This window comes from Silurus meridionalis, chromosome 19 (genome assembly GCF_014805685.1).
Source record: "Silurus meridionalis isolate SWU-2019-XX chromosome 19, ASM1480568v1, whole genome shotgun sequence".
Lineage (NCBI taxonomy): Eukaryota > Metazoa > Chordata > Actinopteri > Siluriformes > Siluridae > Silurus > Silurus meridionalis.
Genome location: NC_060902.1, coordinates 13,562,067 through 13,586,061, shown reverse-complemented (window position 1 = coordinate 13,586,061; position 23,995 = coordinate 13,562,067). Strand labels below are relative to the sequence as shown.

The 23,995-nt window shown below is 39.1% G+C and overlaps 1 protein-coding gene across 3 annotated transcripts in view; it reads right to left on the bottom strand.

Annotated features, from left to right (window-relative positions):
- cdh4 (cadherin 4, type 1, R-cadherin (retinal)) overlaps positions 1–7,963 on the bottom strand; it is a 412,242-nt gene extending 404,279 nt beyond the window's left edge. For 2 of the 3 annotated variants that reach the window (XM_046875037.1, XM_046875039.1), the window contains exons 1-2: positions 6,523–7,963; positions 3,818–3,926 (exon numbers count right to left, since the gene is read on the bottom strand). In XM_046875037.1, coding sequence (XP_046730993.1) covers positions 3,818–3,926; positions 6,523–6,579 — 166 coding nt within the window. In that variant the 5' untranslated portion in view covers positions 6,580–7,963. The remainder of the gene's footprint in view (positions 1–3,817; positions 3,927–6,522) is intronic. The other variant, XM_046875038.1, reaches the window with a different exon arrangement.
- Between the last annotated feature and the right edge of the window lie 16,032 nt (positions 7,964–23,995).

Sequence of the window (23,995 nt, the reverse complement as noted above, 5' to 3'; positions counted from 1 at the left end):
TATATATATATATATATATATATATATATATATATAAGAAAATGTTAAAAAAAAAATGTAAAAATAAAATAAAAAGCTCAAAGTAAAGAGGTTCCCAGGCTACACTCATACTGTATATAACTCATAATTGACTGAAATGTATTCCTGATGCACAGGTAGCGATTGGAGGTTAAAATCCTGTATTCAGAATCAAAATACAAACTAAGAAAAGCTACAAGCTTATTGCAGGGTTACTGTGACAACATGCACAATGGAAGCATAGTGCCGAAAAGAAATTATAGCAAATAAATAGAAAGCTAGAGCCTTAGCAAAAGACAGGAAGAAGAATAGACTGGCTATATTACATTTATTTAAATGTGAACTGCAAAAAGCAGGCTGCGGGCCGGTCTTGAGTTGAACTTCAAGTTCATTTCAATTTTAAATCAGTTCAGAAAGCTTTTGAAAGTTCTGCTTTGCTAAACCCGGCAACATTCAATATTTTTTATCAACACATTATTCAATATTATATTGGAATAATAAAGAGAAAATCAATTTGGACTAAGTTAGAAAGCTTAGCTTCTAACGCAACTTTTGTTTGTGAACAATATTAGTGATATTTAGCGGTAAGTACAGTAATCATTTTGTTTCTTACTCTTGTAAAGTTGTTTATTTATACTTTTACAGAGCCAACACAAAATACCCGCAGAGATCGGGATAATCCGGCAAAAGGCAGTCCATAAATAATATCCACGGTGCTTTACGGAGGAAGCCCGATTGCGATGAGCTCAATGTGGGCGGGGCACGCATGAGCGAAGGAACAGGGCATTCCCTGAAGCACCGAGGTATGACAGCCACCGAAGGGGGCGTGGCAGAAGGATTCCTGACAGTATTAATACGGCTTAAAACAGGAAAAAATGGTTAATTATTGGGTATTTTTGGAGTTTGGGAACGGATTAATTCTTTTTCCATTATTTCTTATGGAATAATTAGGTCCGGTTTTCGAACATTTCGGATTTCGAACGGTTATAAGGGGACGAATTAAGTTCGATAACCGGGGGACCACTGTATATATTTTTGGTTAACAACAAAGTTATGTGTCAGAACAATATTCACCAATTCACTGGCTTGTAATATGTGTTACACACTGTACGGCATAATTTTGGGTTTTCTTTCAATTCGAGAAAAAAAAAAACACTGAAACGCTTGATAATTACTTGATAAGCAGAATCACAGATGTGACGGAAGCGAAAGGAGAAACGTCAATGCCAAAGATTGTAGATCACTTTAAGTCGAATAACCGAGCAGCATCTCTGCTCAGACAGTTCTGGGTTATGTTGCGCCGTTTTTATCTCCGTCCTAGTCATGATCCTCGTCCACTATCACCGTTGTTCCTGTGAAAATATTACACCTACCCTGGTGCTGACTGTACAGCCCAATGAACAGAAAATCTGAACATTACAATGTACACTTTCAAGCTGAATAATCTGAGAAATAATACTGGCTAACTCAAGGACTGTATTATTGCCCAATCAGGATAATCGATTATTGAATATTCTCTGTGACATGTAAACAAAAATCTCTTTTGCTGTGTGGAATACATCCCACTAAGTGAACAAGTAAACCAGAATCACCATTACTGCTACCAAAAGCCCACATAGAAGAAAAGATCTTGACATTTGACAGAATGACATTTCAAAAAACCATACAGATCCTTCCTAAGAATCTCTCCTAATAGTGAACAACAAAAAAAAGAGCTTTCACGGCTGTGTGTGTGCTCCCTATTACCACAATTAAGTGTGGAAAAGCTGCAATGAAGTGAAAATCTGGAAATGTAATGTGGTGTGAGTGATAATTAGGTGTCATTATTCAGCTCACAGATAGTTGGAAAACGCTGGACCTGTCACCGATTTCTTGTTGAGATGTGGAGTAGAAAGGGATTGAATGTGCGCAGGGATGCTATTATTCTGAAAGTGGGGCGAGTTGCTGGCAAAGATTAACCAAAATTGCCCTGAGCAGACGAAATCGCCTTGATGAGCCACTCACACTTTTAGCAAAAAGGTTCCTGCGGTTCATAAGACCACATGTCCTGTACAAAGAGTATATCTTCAAAAGCCAAAGTCCATCAATGCAGTTTACATCATTTTATTTAGCGTTTTATCTGCCACCTGTCTCCAGCTTGTTGTGTAGCCCAGAATCAGCAATGCTGAAATCATTGACAAATGTGATCGGAGCTTCTCATAATGGCTTCACAGTTTGACCACTGGATTTTTGTGCATATGCATCAACACTTTTCACATTTTTTAGCAAATCTAGTTGTTCTCTTTCCCACAATATAGACAAATACATATAAAAATAAATAAATGCAATTCTTTCTCTGTCCTGTGAGCTTCATATCTGAAAACCTCTCGAGCAAATTCCACAGTCACGATACACACCTTTACCGTGAGCAACTTCGAACTTCATATCTGCATTTGTATTTGTTTAGAGCACATTATTTGTTCGGTCCAAATAATGCATTCATATTTTATTCGTAGTCGTGTATATACACCTAGTCAGGAGTACTTTTATGCAAAAATATGCACACACAAGAATAACTTCATGAATCACTTTCTACACAATAAAACTTATTTACCGAACCAGGCTTGTGAATCTACTGCCATCCCCAGTTCAAAACTTTCCCTACTCCCCACACTGCTGGCCCAATTCACGAACGGCTTGTTAAATAGTTAAACATTGTAAAGCCGTGCGACTGGAACCTCTGATCTCGATAGATCAACCCTGTCTGGAAACAGTTTTTTCATGCTTTAGGGGTGATGACATCACAGCAAGATGAGTAGCTTTTCAGACAAAAGCATGGAGTCTGACATGCTGCTGATTGCACTAATAACAGTCATTTTTCATTTGAGCGCTACCTCATCCTACACCCAAGCTATCGACTGATTCCATCGCGATTCAGACAATGCAATTAGCTTGGGCAGTTTTGCATATGCCGTTGCAATTTCTCTCGTTTCCTTGCCATGTGTTTTATATTCATCCATCTGCTCCTGGCACCAGCATATCGAATAAGCACGATAAAGCTTATTCCAGTGTTACTGGGACAACACGCACGAGCACACACAATGAAAACAGAGTTACTGAAAAGAGATTGGGCAAATAAATGGAACGCTGGAGTCTCGGTGAAAAGAAGGCAGAAGAATAGAGTGACTGTATTACACCCATTACACGGTGCAGCAAGGAGAGAGGAGAGAAGGAGCGAGAGTCGCCAACAAATACACACAGCAGGAGATGAACAGAAGATTTCATTTTCATGGCTACAGACAGCCAAGCTGCTCAACTGCTCATTTAATGTGGATTATACTTTTTATGGAGCCTCATTCGCTGTAATAATCCCATAAAAAGACGAACTATACGCACGATTGTTGCAAACAGAAGACGAGACAGACTCGAACGGAAGAGTTTGCGCCATAATGACAGAATACCTGCATATCAGCAGGCTGGCGTGGAAATAAAAGTGCATGTCTCATCACTAACGTGAGGAACCGTCAGCAGAGAATTTTGCGGCCTTCGAAAACACAACGCTCTGTTTATGAACACCGTGTACACATTGTGCAGGGCATGAGGAGTGAATGATTGAACAATAGCTTGCAGTGAAAAGGAGAGAGTGAGACAAAGAGAGAGGAGAGAGAGAGAGAGAGAGAGAGAGAGAGAGAGAGAGAGAGAGAGAGGCGCAATTCTCAAATGCAAAAACAAAGACCTGTTGCAGAAAGCTTTGTGGGCAAAACCAAAGAACACCCACACGAACACGCCTGACTCATTAAACACACTGCATGGCTCTTACCTTTGACAATGGTGTGACCCCGCAGCTGCTCCCATGGGATAAACACGGTGTAGAAGTTCTGGGAAAATCCGAGTCTACATGGATCCATAGTCAGACTTCCAGCAGCATCCTGAAGACAAAAAAATGTGAAAAGGTTTACAAGCAGATTGGAGAGCACACGGGTCAGAGTTCTTTCTTCAGTCCACCAACTATGCATCCTATACACTCTTTTTCAAAACAGTGGTTATGTGTGTATTAAATATATATATATTCGGGCCAATTTCTGAAGGGAGGGCTTCATGTTCTGCTTCAGAATGTCACAGAACATGTTAAAATCCATGTTTCCCTTAATGAACCACAGCTCCCCAGTACCAGCAGCACTCATGCAGCCCCAGACCATGATGCTGCCACCACCACGCTTGATTGTAGGCAACACACAAGTTTCTTGTTACTTGTTACCAGGACATCGCCACACATGCTGGACACTATCTGAGCCAAACAAGTTTATCTTAGTCTCATCAGACCACAAGACATGGTTCCAGTAATTCATGCTCTTGGACAGGTTGTCTTCAGGAAACTGTTTGCGGGCTTTCTTGTGAGCCAGCTTCAGAAGAGGAAGTTCCTTCTGGGACGATGGCCATGTAAACCGACTTGTTGCAGTGTGTTGCAACGTATTTTCTGAGCAATGACAAGCCGACCTTCTACTTCTGCAACCTCTAAATGCTGGCAGCACTTATGCTTCATGCGTCCATGCAGATGGACAACGATTTCAAGCATAATGTGAAACAAGACTTTTTTTTCTGGAATGTTGTTCAATGAACAATCACATCTTCAAACATTAATTCAATAAAGCATAAATTTCACTTTCTGAAGGCCAAACTAAGAACAAAGATACCTCAAAAACACAGAACTGGAGACAACTGCAGTAAAGCCAGATTAAAGACGTATGTTTTTAGCGAGGCCTACACATAACACACGTCACATATCATAACTTTTGTGCTCCAGTACATTTGATCACATGCACATTATAAACTTGTGCTTGTTAATATTATGAACAGCAGCTACACTAATTCCACTTCATTGCTTCTCTTTCTCTACCCATCCTAAAGCATCATGAGGTTGCACCAGCCCCAGTCACATCCCACCTCATGAAGATTGTGGACCTTCAAAGAAGTAGATCCCGACCCCGCAAACATCCCGAACCATCTAGAGACGTACCAGCACCATTTGGATCCCACTTCATGTGGAGTTTGGACCTCTTTGAGTGTTTAAAGGCTCTGGCATGGGGAAGCTGGTGTTGGATCTGTGATGATCGCAAATGTTGAGCTATTTTATGAGTTGCTCAGTAGCTCCTGGTTCCATAATCTCAAATGACTGTATAAGACTGTAGAAAGAACATTACTCATAATCTTAGATTCCAGTGCTCATATTAGTTCTCACTCTCTAGTGTTCTGTATTGTTTAAATACTATAATCACACTCTTAATATTACCCAAATGAGGATGGGTTCCCCTTTTGAGTCTCCTCTCAAGGTTTCTTCCTCATATCTAAGGGAGTTTTTCCTTGCCCCAGTCACCACAGCATGTTGGTAGGAAATCTAAGACTTGTAGGGATGCCTACTTAATGGGTACACATCATAACTAATCTAAAGTTGCATGAACTTCGCTTGTAAATTTACCTATGTGACTTGTATACAGCCCGAACTCTCTTAAAAAAACAGTGCTCAACTACGCTTTATTTTCTTAGTAAAATATGCACACTGAAGAAAAACTATATGTACCTTAACAGCACCATTCCAATGACCAAGAAAGTTATATTTAAAGGTCAAGTATTTCACACATTTGATCACATGATCATATTGTTCATAAGGTCACAGGAGCTCAAATCATTTTAATTTTTGAGGCACATTACATAGATTTTAAAAGCCTGTGTGCATTTCACCACCACACACATACATGTTTGTTAAACATCCCGTTCCAAAACCAGGGGCAACAAAGTGTGTTATTACTCTGTGTTACCTTTTCCACTCGATTTTGGAGCAGTGGGGATTTGCATTTATTCATCCACAAGAGCATTAGTGAGTCCAGGCACAGATACAAGGTAAGGATGTCTGAGGTGCATTCGGTGTTCCAGAGTGTCCCAATGGTGATCTTTTGGTGATCTGTAGTTAAGGTATGCATTGAACTACGCACAGGATCTTCTACTCCAAATTCGGAGCTCGTTTTGTATCCAGACACGCCGGCATACTGGAAGAGGTTTGAACTTCTTGTTTCCTGTGAATCTTAAATACTAATATTCTAAACAACTGTGTGTTTCCAACTTTGTAGGAAGGCCCACGTTTTGGTAAATGACAGTTAGGTGTCCACAAACTTTTGGTCATAATCACACTTGGTGAACACATACAACTTTTGACGTTTCTCAGGGTTCATGAAACGTATTAGCTAGATGATGTAAAAAAATCAACAATTTTGGCACAAAAATTAACCTTTGAACACCTTTATGGAGACAAACGCGCTCATTATGGCAACCTGCACTACAGTTCCATCAAAACAGCTACACAGGGGAATTTTTGTTATTAAAAATATACAATAACTATTCAAACACACTGAACGGAATGATCACTTAAATTGAATCAAATAAACACACGGACGCTTCAGTGCGCCATGAGCTGATGAAGTGCTGAAGCGCGCACCTGAACTTCACTAGTGTGATTGCATTCAGTCTTACCAGTGAGCTTTTCAGCACTAAAGCGCACGCCAGAGGAAGAACAAAGCCGACTTTCATTTTCGGCTCCGACTCAAGCAGTTCCTCTCTGAGCTCCGGTAATTCCTCCGTGAAGCTTTTGGGATGGAGATGGACTGAGACTCGTGCGCTGGTTCGCCTCGCGTCCCGACTGCAGGTGGAGTAACGGAAAGGCGCTGTTCAACTCAGCATCACCGCGACATCACCCCTCCTACTGAAGAGCGCACATGGGCAAGAGGGATGTGGAAAGCCAAAAAGAACACGGTTCCACTGAAGGGGATGCTTGTGCAGAGAAATAGTAGGGGTCTCCAAATGACAAAAGACATGGTGAAGAAAAAGGATAAAGAGATGCTCTACCAGAAAGACTATTACCTAATTTGGCAAATTAAAAATAGACCAATGGTGCATGTGCAAAAATCAGAGCTTATATTTATTATTAATGGACATCATCAATTGGTGGACAGGATGAAGATTTGGTACAGAGATAAAAAAAAAAGTACTGCATTGAAGAAGATCCAATATAGTGAGTGATTAGACAGTTTTCTAAATGTAATTTCCACCATAGATCTTCCTAAATTATTCCTTGGTCTTTAAGCAACAATCACTTTAGCTGAAACAAAGTCAAAGCCACACTGGCCTTTTATATTTATTTATTTATTTTATTTTTTTGGGATGAGACAGAAGGCACCTGCTCTAAAACAAGCCTGAAGCCAGTCAAGAGCATCTTTTTGAACTGCTGCTCATGCGGCATCTTAAGTACACCTATCTATCACACCGAGGGGGAACGGCACAATCTGCCGATATTCTATACATGAGCTCACTGAGGTCCGTGTCACTGTGATTGATAAAGGAATGTGCAACACCACTTCTGTTCTCTTGCCTATGGCATCACAGGGATCCAAACTCGGAATGATCGAACATTTTTATTCTGCGCCACTTTGGGAAACAGGAGGATGACGGATAGAGGCGGCCGCATTACAACCTGGTATGAAGTTATGAAAGAATAATTCATAACTCATTATTAGAGTTTATTTTAATGCTCAAATACCAGGTGCTGGAATAAAAGCTGAGACAATCTAAAAGTGGAGAGAAATTGAAATCGTTATCTTAAGATAAAGGTGAATGTACAAATAAATCATGAAAGCGTGTGGGTGAGAAATCTTTCGATTTACTAAAGAGCAGCGAGAGTCTGTGGAGAAGGACATAGCAGATACCCTGAGGATGATCTGTGTAGGTGTGCAGGTGTTGGGGTTTTGAACTATGGTGTACAGATAACAGAGCAGGGGCCACTGATATCTGGAATGCAAAGACCAGTGAAGTAATCTCAGTATGGGGGGTCACATAAGAGAACCGTAACAGGTTATAAAGGAGGTGAGCAGCAGCATTCTGAATGCCCTTTACAGGAAATATCGCATAGGCACTAGTAAGTCAATAAATAACTAGAGATGTATAAAAACTGAAGTCAGTAAAAGGTCATATTCTTCCAATTTCCAGTGTAGGTCGTACTGTAAGGACACAGAGGATGATTGGCAGGGGGTTATTTATGGATAGTTGTTGAAGAGTAAAGCAAACACTTCTACAGGTTTGTTAAGAGGGTGTTTAATGGGGCATACTGTAAATAAGAATCCTGGCATATTTCTATATCGTTATAAAATTTAATTACAGGGTCATCCTGCATTCTACATTCATATATGACTTCTTACTGGACATGAAGCACAACCAGCTCCCTAGGATTAAAACCAGGTAGGATTGGGATATGCTGATAGAGATCTTGAGGGACCTCTAGTCTTAGCAGTAGGTGGTAAGGTAATTACTATAATTACAGCCTTAGCATTAATCTCTGTAATGACACGTGCCAAGGCGAGTTATTTCATATGCTATATTTCCAGCATTAAAAATGCATTTGCTTGTTGTTTGAAGCAAAACGCAAATGCAGCATTCTGTTGAAAACGCTCGGTGTACATCCTGCTGCGTGTGTGAGAAGAGGAATGAATTAATAATAGAAGCTGTACGACTGGGTCGACTCTGTTTTCCGTAATGGGAATCATGTGAGTTCTTATTGTCTCGACAAAAGTGTGATAATGCATAACAATGTCTTGTGAATAATGCAGATCAGCCAAACAGGTCTGATTTAATTACTCTGCCATGAAAGCCAAACGGCTTGGTGCAGAATCCGAAAGGAGGGAAAGTCTCCGCTCAGACGGAGCTTGGTGTGTACAACCTGTTCTCTCTTGCAGGCTTCCAGTCACACTGAATGTGTCTCTACGGTGAAATTCTGTACTCTAACGTGCATTTTGTTTGATTTACTTTGAGCCGTTGAAACCTTGAAATTTTTCTGCTGGAAATGTTTTGTCACGGCGTAGAACACAATGCAATGGGCTGAATAGTGTGTGGATTCAGGATGTGGCTTGGGATCCACCACCAGCTTGTCCCTCCTGTAAAGGTAAAAGAAAAAATAAGTGTGCTGACAACGTGATAGACCACAATAAGCTGCCAAAATGGATTGAATATTTCTCAGCATATATCTTATCTTATAGACTCCCTGGAACAATACTGAACAGATAATCACCATTCAGTTTTAATGCATTAAAGATAAACAATTTGTGTTGAGAAGATGATGATGATGATGATGATGATGATGATGGCATCATTTCAGACCTCTTGGCTTTACAATGGCCGTATCCTATACGGAAAGCAAACTATTTTATATAACAAACAAAAGCAGACTCACTTCATATTTCATATAATAGTCAAAATTACCAGAGCAAGATCATTCACCAGGACGTACACACTGTACAGTACCATAACTCAAGGAGTGCCCGGAATAGCCTCATTTGCCAGCGGGTGTATCAAGAGCAGGGCATGTGACCCGTTTAAGAGCACTTCAGTTCAACCTCTGCTTCGGAAGAGAAGCAAAAAGCATGTGGCTCTCAAGAGCCGGCTTCATTATTCTCTTAAACGGAACAGCACGTCTCAACAAACCACTTCATTATGTCTGTTCAAGTCTGTTAAAAGCAAGTGTTTCAGAAGACATACCGCTCTCGTATAAAGGAAATGCGACAAATTTGTCGCAGGCATTGTAGAAAAGCATATATGGTTTTGTAAACAAGCAGATTTCCTTTGGTGTATTAGCATGCATGTGTGTGGGCTGTGTGTTTATAGGGAAGAAGGGTTTCTTGTGCATTTTTCATGTGCTTTCCCTTACAGTAATGTCACACAAAGTTAACACACAATCAGACGAATAACATGCGCAATTTAATTGTTTCACTTTTTTTTTCCATTTGTAGATGATTTATTGTTTGACACAATTAATTTACGTTCACGATTTTTCTTTTCATGATTCCTGTCTATCCTTTCCTCTCGTCACTTTTCCGCTATTCATTTTTTTTACATCTAATTGTATTTACATTTGAATTGCGTATATACGGACGTGATTACTTTTTATATTTGACTGATTTATACATGATTTGTGTACAAACTGACTATTTATTTACACGGAAATGTTACACATGAATCGTTTCTTTGTACGTGTAATTCGTTATTATTTGTTTTTACACATGATTTCACCATGTGTTGTGTCATTTGATTTATTGTACATGCTTGAGTTCACATTTGCAGTTTCTTGTGCTTAACATGTTGAATTTCACTGAAATTACAATTTTTGTAATCCTTTCAGCATTTTTGGAGTCACACTGTTCAATGCATCAAGAATTAATCTCGCTCCATGTCACTGTTACGTCAAAGCATATCATCATTCTGGGATTTCCATGGATGCATAATTCTTACATTTTCTGGTCTGAGAATCAAGCATTGCTCCTCTACTGTCACCAACATTGTCAGTAACTCCTACAATTAACATTAGCAGCTACCATAGTGAAAAGCTTGCAGAACCATGTTCCTCTTTAAATTCCTCCCAATTACCAGGACTTGAGTGAGTCAATAGACTGAGACTGAGCTTTTACGCTTCCGCCCTGTACAACCATCGCATTATTAATTTTATCCACTATTTTGTTATTTCGTATTCGGCTATGGAGGAATACATCCATGAAGCGCTGCAGCAGGACCCCTAGTTTTGCCACGATGTCATTAGCCTTGGCAGATTTCTTCCGCATGTGCTAATCACTGCCTATCTTTAAACGACGTGTGAAGACTTACCTCTTTCTAAAACACTTGAATTACCAGTTATTTTCTTTGTTTGTTGTATGTTTTTACGTAAAATAAAATAAAATTTAATAATAATAATAATAACAAAAGTGAGCTATAATTAATCGTAACAGATTTTAGTTTAGCAACAGTGTAAGTTTGCAACCTAGTAAACCAGTGTTGATTTACTCAATTACAAAGGCTTCAAAGCACATTTATACGTCACTCTGAATAAGGGCATCTGCTTCTTCTTCTTCTTCTTTCGGCTTCTCCCATTGGGGGGCGACAAAGCGGATCATCCGTCTCCATACCCTCCTGTCCTCTACATCTGCCTCTTTCAACCCAACCCAACTACCTGCATGTCTTTCTTCACCACATTTATAAACCTCCTCCTTGGTCTTCCTCTTTTCCTCCGTCCTGGTGGCTCTATCCTCAGCATTCTCCTACCGATGTACCCCATGTCCCTCCTCTACCCATGTCTAAACCATCTTAATCTCGCCTCCCTCACCTTGTCTCCAAAAATGTCCTACATGCGCTGTCCCTCTAATAAACTTTCTAATCCTGTCCATCGTCGTCACTCCCAACGGAAACCTCAACATCTTCAGCGCTGCTACCTCCAGCTTCACCTCCTGTCTTTTACTCATTGCCACTGTCTCCAAACCATACAACATCGCAGGTCTCACCACAGTCCTATAAACTTTCCCTTTCACTCTTGCAGATACTCACAAATCACTCCTGCTATCACTCTTCTCCACCCACTCCACCCTGCCTGCAATCTTTTCTTCACTTCTCTAACACACTCTGAATTACTTTGCACTGTTAACCCCAGGTACCTGAACTCCTCCACCTTACTCCTACTGACTTTCATTCCCCTTCTCTCCAGCGTGTACCTCCAGCTCTCCAGGCTCTTCCCAACCTGCTCCCTACTCTCACCACAAATCATAATATCATCTGCAAACATCAAAGCTCATGAAAACCTCTGTCTGACCTCGTCCGTCAACCTGTCCATCACCACTGCAAACAGGAAAGGGCTCAGGGCCGATCCTTGATGCAGTCCAACCTTCACCTTGAAACAGTCTGTCGTTCCTACTGCACACTTCACTGCTGTCACACTGTCCACATACATGTCCTGCACCACCCTCACATACTTCTCTGACACACCTGACTTGCTCAGACAATACCACAACTCCTCTCTCAACACCCTGTTGTACACTTACTCTAAATCCACAAACACACAATGCAACTCCTTCTGTCCTTCTCTATACTTCTCCATCCACATTCTCAAAGCAAATAATGCATCTGTGGTGCTCTTCCTCGGCATGAAACCATACTGTTGCTCACAGATGGTCACCTCTTCTCTCAGCCTGGCTTCCACTACTCTTTCCCATAACTTCATGGTGTGACTGATCAACTTAATTCCCCTGTAGTTACTGCAGGTCTGCACATCTCCCTTATTCTTAAAGATTGGTACCAGCACACTCCTTCTCCATTCCTCAGGCATCCTCTTACCTGCCAAAATGTTGTTGAACAACCTGGTTGAAAACTCCACTGCATCTCTCCTAAACATCTCCATGCTTCTACCGGTTTGTTATCTGGTCCAACCGACTTTCCACTCTTCTCCTTACTAATCCTATCCACTTCCTGCTTCACCAACTCCACATCATCCAACCTTCTCTCTCTCATGTTCCTCGTTCATCAGTCGCTCAAAATACTAAATAAGGGCATCTGCTAAATGGCGTAAATGTAAATGTCTAATCAAAGGTGACAAGGAACATGTGTGTATGATTAGCAACACGTGACAGTCACGTGATGGTTATGTGGTTTATAGAAATCTTGGTCCAGGGCCAAAAATCCTGAAATACATATTACTCACATAATCACCTGTAGAAAGAATGGAATTTTAACTCAAGCCTCTAGTGTTTAGCAAACAAAATCTTTAAACGTGAAATGTACACTTCTGGAAGAAACTGAAATACTTGCTTTGCATCTGCAATTCAGCAAAGTAAATTAGCATTTAAATAACGTGCTTAAATATTAGGTTTAATTTAACAGCATTGATTGTGCTTGGCTATGTTTAATTTGCCGTTGATAAGAAAAAAAAGTACATTATATAAACTGTATTTGTTAAACTATTAACAAGAAAATAGAGCCATTTTAGCAATAATGATCCTAATGCACACCCACATATCATCTTTTGTCCAAGCACAGCTTTAATAAGGCTAATTACTTTACCTCAACTAATGTGCAGGTCTATTAGAGAGGCCATGTTCTGTCCCTGGAGTGTGGATTTAGCACAGCAATTTCGATGCTGATAGAAAATCAGATATTAAGTATAGAGAAGAATGTGCACATCGTGAAAGAGAAAATGCAATGTTATTGTATACTATCCTGTATACATATGTATATACAGTATGAATATGATGCCAAAAGAAAAAGCGTTTCCTTTCAAATTGTAAAAGGAATGATTTGAATGAATGTACAAAATGATCCAGCAGATCGGTTTATGGCATCATGGCGTTAACGGTTCAGCTTTGTGTCTTTTATTTTTTATTATGGAATAAATAAAAGGAAGTTGAAAAGTGCATCGCAGCTTGCACACAGAATGTAACGATCATTGAAAAACACAGCCATGTGTCCTAACAACGAGTTTTGCACCCGACTGAGCCGTGCAGCAGATATCAGCCGTATATCATAAGAACCTGAGTCAACAGAGTCCAGTTTATGCCATCTGATTAAACAAATTTGCCACTTTCCTTCTGACATTGGCATGATAATGAGTAAATAAAATCATGCACAAATATTATCTAACGCCTGAATAATAATTCTAGGTGTTGGGCAGGTAAGTTAATCGTTCTTTGAAAACCTTGAGGGTCAAATAGATTGAAACTGGTATAAAAGCCAATTCAAAGTGCGTATTAGGACAACTCCTGGAGCTCGCATATAATGGGACAGAAGAGGCTGCATGGTGGAATGGCATATTTTTCATTTACTAATGAAGTCGTGTGTGTGTGTGTGTGTGTGTGTGTGTGTGTGTGCGTGCGTGCGTGCGTGTGAAATCAAATTCTCTCCTTTTTATCTCTTCTAAGCACTCACTGATCTTTATACAAATCTCCAATTTCTCGGACACACATAAAGAGTCAAGAGGGAGAGTTGTGGCATGTCAGACAGAAGTCAACTACAAGCTCGATGCCACTAAATCAAACCCAGAATAAGTTTTCTGGAATTATCAGTGCGTGTGTCTCAGATATTTTCCACCATTACTGTGACTGTGACAAACAAACAAACAAACAAGAAATAAATATTTTTAAAATTGAAAAGAGAAAAAGATGTAATCTGGTTGGATAAGTGTGCACTCATTTTTATAATGTGACTGTGTGCAGAACCACTTTCAAACTCCTTTTACATATACGACGTGGTATCAAAACATTTTGAGACTAGTTTTGTAACACGCCAACAGATGGCAGCACAAAGCTGCACGCACAGGCACATGGAGCACCGGCTTCATGAGGCAGTCATGGTCCTGTGTACATCGGCAGCTGGGCAAATTTCCCATTGGGAATGAATAAAGTATCTAGCTAGCTAGCTGGCTAGCAGAAGATGCTTGACACGCTTCGAAAAGAAGACTTCCAGGACATATTCCAGAGGTGACAGGAACACTGGAAGCCCTGTTTTGCTGTGTAAGGGGGCTATTTTGAAGGTGATAGTGTATAAACTTGAATAAATAAAGTACAATCTTATAAACAATGCTAGTTTCGAAAAAGTTTTGATACCACCTCATACATAAAAATGTATCATGGTCTGATTAGACAGTGAAGACCTTTTTGGGCATAAATGTAAAACATTTAACATCTTATCACCTACAGAGCATTATACTAATGGTAAAGCATAGCAGTAGCAGCATTATGCTTTAGGACTTATTTACTTTAGCTAGGCCTTTATTAGGTAGCTGAAGCTGAAGCAGGTCCATATCTGATAGAAAACTTGTGGAATGACTTGAAGGGTTCTGGAGATTCCTGTGCAGTGTGATCTGGAACCTTTATTGCAAATAGCTTTAGCCATCGATGTGTGTTTGAAGATGGAATTCTACCACAGCATTTGGGTTCATCAAGGCTCGTGTTCATCAAGCGCCGTGACTTTTTTGTGCATTTTTTTGTATTTTATTTATCACTTACTAAATGAAATAAGTATGTACCAATAAATGTGCTGGAGATTGCTAGAAAGAAAATGAGAAAGTCCCAAAATTTCATCAAGTGAAAGGTTTTCCCATGCCACTACCCATTTATCTTGACACTCCCACACAGCCTGAAACCTATACCCAGTGAATCTAACAGCAAACATCCCGGCGAGAATATCCAGTGATACCCAAACTACTTCTCACGTAAACCGGACCAAAATTATTATCACAGCGCAGGTGGGCAAACTTTTTTTTTTGCACTGCTAAACCATAAAGGTGCTTAGGTATCTGCCTGTCAAATGGGGGACCTCTAATGGGGAATGAGTTATGGCAATAATAACTTGCCTCTTCATAATCAGGTGGTATATTCAATCTTCTGCCAATTGTCTTGGACAAGCTTTCCATCCTTGTTCCCAATGGGTTGAAATTTAAATTTTCCGCCATGAGTGACTATTGCATTGTGTTTTGTTGGGGGTGTGTCCAGGAATTTTAATAGACTAAGATGTATAATATCAGCAGAGCAGCGAAAGCAAGTTCCACATGTGAAACTGCCCTCGCATATTGTGATTAATGCTGAATAATTATAGTGAGTGTTTCTCAGTGATTAGGGCTTTATTAGGATTCATTAGGAGTGGCTTGGCAGGAAAGTGAATTGCAAATTGCAGAGACAAAGTTAAAACCTTGCCAGGACGAGTTTCACAGTGATGATCTTTGGTAAGCCATAAGACCTCAATGAGTTTAATGAGCATCCAAAGCTGTATTTCATACTATCTTGTGTTCCTCTACTGGAAAAGAAAATGAGCTAAGCTGACGGTCGCAAAATGCAAATATTACCATTGCTGAATTTCCAAACCAATGAGTGGCAGAATTTCAAACAAATTGGAATATAACTGGCAACCAGCAAAACAACCTGCATGTCATTCTATAAGTGATTATAACTTTTCATACATGTTGTTTTATGATAATCTGTGTTGCAAGGGTGAGACTAGACTCTTGCTAGACTAGAGGTTGTAGAGCTCATTAAAGATAAAACAAAAAGACAAAAAAAAACAGAAATGTGCTCTAATCGCATAATTACAACTCAGACCCAATGTTTTATGCAGAGAAATGGGAATGGAGAGCAAACCTGTTTATGCTCAAAATAAAAGATGAGCTTTTAAATGAGACACACAGGCACAAAGGAAGTAGAATGGATTTCAGTCTCTCAGCTTTCAGTCTTCAGTCAGACCCTATTCTGACAACAGTGGACATTTAAAGCACAATAGAATCGGCCTTACCAGCACCGATTCATCGCTACTCGCAACAATAAAGCACATTCAGTATTGTTCTAATGAACAACCAGATAATCCATGACATGCAGTGAAAAGCACATTTCAAGGGAACTCCTCATATATAATATTCTGTAAATAGCTTTGCATCGCTGTGTTAATACGCACCTGACCTCACCCATAAGAATCATTTTACCCATAGGCAAAGGAAATTCCATTTACTGCAGGAAGCATGCTTGGCCACTTATCTACTGCATGCGTTTATCATGGTGCTATGAAACATGGCTTGCTGATGGATAGAGCAGCAGATGGCTGCTGGCAGTACTGCGATTTCTATTTTTTGCTGTGGTGTTTAATGCGTACAATATGTGATATTTAAAGAAAAATCATAATCATTACTGCTATTAACCCTAATGACTCTAAATGAATGGTATTTCTGAACCAGCTGAAAATGCTGTAAGTTCAGATCACCTTTAAAGGAGGATTCTGTGAACAGTGTTTGCTTCTAATCCTGAAGCATGAGAAATGGGAATATTCAAGATAAATATAAATATTTTTAATTGTGATTATATGGTAAAGGGGTACGATTTTAAAGTTTTTTCATTATCATATCCATTTGTGTCTATATTTTCTTGTATTGGTATAAGATTAATTATTAAGAATAATTAATTGTTATTAGTAGTAGTAGTAGTATAAATTGTTGTGGACAGATGGTCCCTTATTAATCTTCTCAGGTCAGGTTAAAGCTGATACTCAGCATTGATTTCAAATGCCTGGAGCCATATGGTGTTTTGGTATGGTGCGAGTCAGGATCCTGAAGCAGTTACCTGAAGCTTTTTGTCAGGAACAAAATGCAGTCTAACAAATACTCCAAGCAGACGTCTAGCGAGACTAGTTCCAACCACAATCCAAAATGCATAAAAGGAGTCTTATCTGGTGTTTCTCATTTATAGCAAATAACAGTTAAAAAGCAGCCAGTTTGAAAGCACTTGGGAATGGCTTGGGAATTTCACTTTTTTATGACTTACAGTTATTAATATTCTCAATGTAGATGATACAATGAAAATATGAGGGACATTTCAGAAAACAAAATAAATCTGTTTTCATGCCAGGATTTGAAATCCCTATTTTCCTCCGTTTTTTCATTTTATAGTCTATTGTTAAACACTACTCTGCTCCCCAACCTCTAAAACAGAGCATTTATGAGGACTCATTTATGCTGATCTTTGACAGTGTGTTCCAGATAGACGAGAAAAGATGTATTTCAATTGCATGGGAATAAAAAAATACCCATGATCAGCAAACCATGGATCGAGTATCTTGCAAAGAACAAATAAATATTGTATATACAGTCTGGTCCATCAGAGTCCGGTGAGGTAGTGAGAATTCTTCTTTTATTTATTCTTTCCTAATTTAAACATTACAGGTGAGATTGGCAGCCATATTTGAACATAACAAAAATGTAGGAAAATTCTTGTGGATTTTTGGAATTTCTTCGTATTTGTTTTGTGCCCCTTGTGTTTTAAAGACAGTGTGAATTTGAGCTGGCACATTTCTACTTATGCTTCTTTTGCCTCTTTATAGAGAGAACAACTAATTTCAGTGTATTTAACTTCTTTTACTGAGTCACTTGCTCCATAAATGTAAGCATGTCCGTTAAATCATTTGGTGCTTCAGATTTTTAAAGTCCTCAGTAAAAACCCAAGGAAAACATTCCTCACCTAAGATGAGTTACATCAACCACAGATCCGTCTTTAATAGCATCTAAACAAGCAAGCTGTTGAGCAATAAACGCAGTCTGCTCAGTTTGTTAGATTGCTTATAATTACAATACCATTCGTGGCACATTTGTTATGCTGTATCTTGTGTAAGTTCAGAATATTCGCTTTATTCCGTTCCTGCAATAATTCCTTTGTGTTGGGAAAAAGAAAACATATTTTCTCCTTTCAAGGATGAAGATATACTGTATGTTCATCTGCCTTTGATAAGAGATGCAAGTGGCCTCCCGAAATATATTGGATTAAAGAAAGGTATTGAAATGTAATGTATGCATTGGATGAGTGCAAGTCAGACTGTGCAAGACTTCAACAGACCAGGAGAGATAAGAAACTACAAATTCTAAAAGACATGATTAAAAAAAAGAGAGAAAGAGATGGAGAGAGAGTATAGTCCATCTATTTGCTTTCACAATACCACCACATTCAGACAAGTTATAAAAGCTGGGCGTTCTTGACTACTAATAGGATCTACCCAGACAGCATTTTGTGATCAGCATATTACCTAAAGCCTGCATATTGCTTTTTATGTCATCACGAAAAAAGGGGGTCAAAATATTTGAGACATATTCAACACTCAACAGAATTGAATTCTGTGTAAGATATGATTTGTATAACATTATATGGCTGACATGGATATCCGCCAAGAGTAAAAACACCCTTCATTTTATTAGGAGCACATGACTTTGAGATGATTTTGTCGCGTTTATTTCGGTACCCGTGCACATCCTGCCGTTTTAAATGAGTTTCCCGGATAAAAGCAATATGGGCTTTTTTTTTTTTTTTTTTTTAATTCGAAAAGCATTCCATCGTCTTGACAAGTCTCATTAAGACCATGTACAGTCCAGGAAATGAAATTATAGTCATCTGTGGTGTGTATTTATAATGCAGATGCTGCCATCATAAAAGGTTTACTGACGTGTATATAGTTATATCATGCCATATTGATCGATACAAATGAAATCAGACCTAAAATGTTATACGCCCCGTTCAGGCTTATTACAGTAGCGCATTAGATAAAGCACAACAACAATAAAAATATAAATAAATAATACACGGCGGCAGCAATTTAAACCGTGCTAATTTTCCAGAGGGATTTTTAATTAGCGTAGTCTTCGGTGCCTGATCCAAAAGAGCCGTTTACTATTAGCAATAAATGGGATTTCGAGCAGCTTGAAAACATTCTTGGAAATTTCAATGCAGTGTATTTAGACGATGGTTTAAAAGCGAAACTAGGTCTTGAAAAATGAGAAGTGACTGAAAATGCAACTGTATTCAATAACCAGGCTATATTAGATAGCATTGGTGGGATGTTAGTGATGACATTGTTTGATGAAATGTGCTCGAGGATTACTGGTAGGTTTGTTAACCCATTAACACCAGCATGTTAAGTGATGGAGGCGTGATGGTGCAATGTGAAGCGATGCTGTCGCACGATTACAGGATTCCCAGGTCTATTCTAAACCCAGAATAATGTCTGCAGGTTTTCTGTGCACATTTTCCCTCTTTTGCAAATGGAAGATCCTTCTGGTTCTGTTTTTCTCCCTACATGTGACAGTAGATAGTAGTATTGTATTCAGGATTAAAAACGTAGTGAAGATGAATAATTAAAACAACATGTGGGATTTGTTGATGTTTCTTTTAATGGTGTTGCCAAAGAAGAGATTGTCTAGTTTTGCCTTAATTCCAGACTATTGCCATTGTATTGAAGTTTCACTTTGCAGAGACAATAATGGACCAGGAGCTGGCTTTTCCTCCGTATACTTACATCTGGTCTTTCATCTTTCTGTATTTGCATTTCAAGCCTTGCATCTTCTTTAGTGTTTTGACAAAGCGCTTACAGTCTGACTGTAAGAAGTCTGATTAAAGTCGCAGCAGCTGACACGTTCTAGCAGTGGTGGTGAGGTTTAAAAGGGCTTTGGTGATGTGATCAATCTCAGAAACCGGCAATTTGGTTCAGTTTGTTTCTGAAATCACTAGCTGTTTCTGACATGTTTCATTTCCTGCTCATCATTTGTATGGACATATATTTAACAACTAATTTTACAGCTTTGCTATTTTTAAAAGTCAGAGAAAACAGTCGATCAAAACAGGAAATGCAGTTTCTCATGAAAATCACAGTGTGTTTCATAAACAAATATCTGTATCCTGAAGGTGCTTGTGTCAGTAGTGTAAGCGCTTACAGAAAAGGATTCAGCTGGATATGTGCAAATGATAATGATTGTTCTAAGCACATCTGGCAAGACATTTGGCTATAAGCTGAAACAGTGAAGTTGTCTGACTTTCTTTAATTGTGTGCTGTCAAGCATCCTGCTATTTTAGAGGATCGAGTAGATGGCTTTCTTTAATGACTGTCTGGGTGGCAGTGGCACAGAGAGGAGAATGGTAACCATGTTGTCTTGCTGACTCTTCATTATCAGTTCCTGCCATTACATTCATTTTAACACGCGCATTCATTCCGATACGCCATTTGAGCCGGAGACGGGGTGTGTGGGTGAAAACTTTTGTAGCCGCCACCTTATCGTTTTTAGCTGCGAACGGTTATACCGCTAATGATGCTATGATACTGTAAGATTGCACTTAGAACCTGCGTGTTTTTTTACCTGCAGAACAGTTCTGACATTTAATCAAGTTATAAATACTTGCACACACAAATAACCGTAAAGTGTTAACTTTATTTTGCCCATAAACCAGCATTGTGAGCCTGATTTTAAGCATATAACAAAGCGACTATAAAATAAATGATGAAACAGTCTAAATAAGATTGATAGTATTTGCAGCAGGAAGTTTTATTTTAGCAAAAAAATGGCCTGACGTGTTTATACTGGTGGATATGTAGCTTTATTGCCTCTTATACTCTCTGTAAGCACAAGGATAAATACCAGGTTCCCAAAAGTAATCATCTAAATTTTATTTACAGGGATTTCTTCAGACCTGGCTGGGCATTTTAAAGACATGAGAGGGTCATTTACCTTGGCCTCCTTGCTGACTACAAATGATTGCATATTATTCATCCATTAGAGTGCTTGTTTTCTTCATTCACCCAAAGACAAATAAATGTCAGAGGCAGTGCTTTAGTACTTCTAAAAGATCCCAGAACTGATTAGTGGCCACTCAGCTTGGTATGTGGTTGAACCCATTGCAGCACTCTTTAATTAATGGAGGAATGTCTTAAGATATTTGGGTAAATAGCTTCAGTCAGAGGCGAAATGTTTCAGCGACCTTCACATCTAATTAGTGCAATTCCAACTGACTTTTCAACTGCTTATTCACAGGTTTACACACTTACTCAACTGACTCATGCTTTGATAAAAAAATACAATAAAATCAACTTAAGGTAGATTGGCAGTGGTTCACCTTTATTTTTGGGATTTGAAATCACTTTCTTATTTCTATAACAGAACCGTTCACGAACAACTGTTGACAAGAAACAGTGCCAAGACCTGAAGAGGGGAAAAGCAAAATGTACACACAAAAAAACTAGCTAAAAGCCGTCGAATAACATCACTGGCTAATTTGGATTTGTGTTTTGTTTTGTTTTTTTCATATTTTTTCATGCATATCAAAATGCATTACATGGAGAAGGAAGATTCTTTGAAGAAATATGAAATTAAATATATTTTTTAAATACTCAGGGAACCAACCCCAGCCATTAGGGTTGCACAAAGCCAGTGCACTCTCAGTGCCGGTCCCAAGCCCGGATAAATGGGGAGGGTTGCGTTAGGAAAGGCATCCAGCATAAAAACATGTGCCATGTGGATGATCCGCTGTGGCGACCACTAATGGGAGAAGCCGAAAGAAGGTTTTTTATTAGGAAGTAATGGATTCTAACTTTTCTCCTCAAGAAAGTCAATTTATAATTATAATATTTACAAAATACAATAATCATTCATTGGTCTTTGGAAAGAAATTTGATCTGTGATTGGTTGTTGTCAACTATGGTGATCAGTGATTGGTCATTAAAAACAACAGTGATTAGTTACTGACCACCATTTGGTCCAATGACAAATTACTAATCATTTGGCACAAAGTGTTACATAAGCACTACTTACTGGTGATGAGTTTACAAATGTTTTTTTAGATGCTTTGTCACATTACAGACAGTCAAAATCTTATTTGGAAGCTGAGGTCAGAGCACAGGGTCAGCCATAATACAGAGATGAAGCAGAGAGGGTTAAACCCCTGACCTTTTAATCAGTAACCCAAAGTCTTAATTGATGAGGCTTCATCACCCAACACTACTGTATGCAGTACATGTGATGTGAGGGAGTATGAGCTTGTTAACTAGTGGTACATAGGCATGAAATATACTCAAATATAATAAATTATCAAAATGAAATCCTAAATTTACAGTAGTTCTTATCTTCAGCTGGTGATGTCTTTGATATAGCAAGTTTTTTGAACATTTTTTAGATTTGTTATGCCGTTTTCTGTGAACAACGCTGGTCTCTTTCTCTTTCTTTCTTTATTTCTCTCTCTATCACTTTCTCTCTGTATGCTATGCACTCTTTTATTTGATTTGGCCATTAAAGCAGGAAACAGTTGCGGCAGAGGGCTCAGCTGTTGAGAGATGTAAGTGACAGGACAGCTCATTATGGTCAAATTGCACTGCCACTCTTCCTGAAGAATGGCATTTTTGTCACCTGCTGCTTCTGCCATCTCCAGTGTGACTAAAAGCACTGTGTCCAAACAAGAAGTTGCATTTAAAAATCATCCACAGTGACATCTGATGGGTTTCTCCATACAACACAACACATATACTTATTTTATGCATGCCTATTAAAAAAAAAAAAAAACTATAAAATAATGCTGCTGTTATAATAACCTCAACTCTCCAGGAAAGATGTTCCACTAGATTTTGGAGTGTTTTTGTGGTAAATTTCAGCCACAAGGCCATTAGTTTCCTCAGGTACTAGTATTTCATGAGTAGGCCAAGGGTGCAGCCACCGCTTTAATTCATCCCAAAGGTGTTCAGTAGGTTGAGATCAGAGCTCTATAGCAGGCCACTCTACCATGTAAACCATATCTTCATGACGCTTCGGACATCTAGGGGAAGTTTATTCCACCACCTCGGTGCCAAAACAGAGAAAAGCCTTGAAGTATACTTACCTCTTACCCTAAGAGAAGGTGGTACCAGTCGAGCAGTGCTGGAGGATCTCAGGTAGCGTGGTGCAGTGCAAGGAGTGATGAGGTCTCTGCGGTAAGAGGGTGCTGGTCCATCTTTGGCCATGTAGTCAAGCATCAGTGTTTTAAATCTGACACGTGCAGCTATCGGAAGCCAGTGGAGGGAGCGTTGTAGTGGGGGGGTTGAACGCAAGTCGTGCTGCGTTTTAGATCACTTGCAGTGAACGAATAGCGTTCGGAGGTCGACCTGCCAGCAGAGAGTTGCAGTAGTCCGGTCTCGAAATGACAAGAGACCGAACAAGCACCTGGGCAGCCTGTGTGGACAGAAATGGTCGTATCCTTCGTATGTTGTAAAGAAGAAATCGACAAAAACGAGCCACATTAGCAATTTGAGAAGAAGGACAGTGGATTGTCTATAGTTCATAAAGATCCAGACCTGGAGATGAATCACCTGGGATGACTAGCAGTTTGGTTTTGCTGGGGTTGTGTTTTAGTTGAATTGCATGATGCAATGGCAAAAAATGAAACTGTATTCGTAAAAAGATTTATTAGAAAAAATATCGAGTTCAGGAAAGATGTTCATTTTTTCTCAGTTTCTTTTTAATTACAGGCAGAATAGAGTGTCTTTAGGGCAAGTTGTAAAAATGGTTCAACTCTTCCATTTCTTGTGCCTCACACACGCACACACACAACATGGTTTTGGCGAACGCTCAGAATATCTTAATTAGATTATTATATGTTAAATCATTGCGACCTTTGTAAATTTAGCAGGTAGGAAATCAGGAAAGTGTAAGTAGCCATAATTTCTCTGATTGTTGTGAAAAGGTGCAATTACTGAAATCACTTCCTCTGTACACAGAACCTGTGTTTTTTTTTTTTTTTAACCAATTCTCTAATCCACTTGAACACAATCTTTCTTATTCACAAGAACACCATTTTGAAATGGTAGAATTATTTCCTAAGCAATCTTGCTC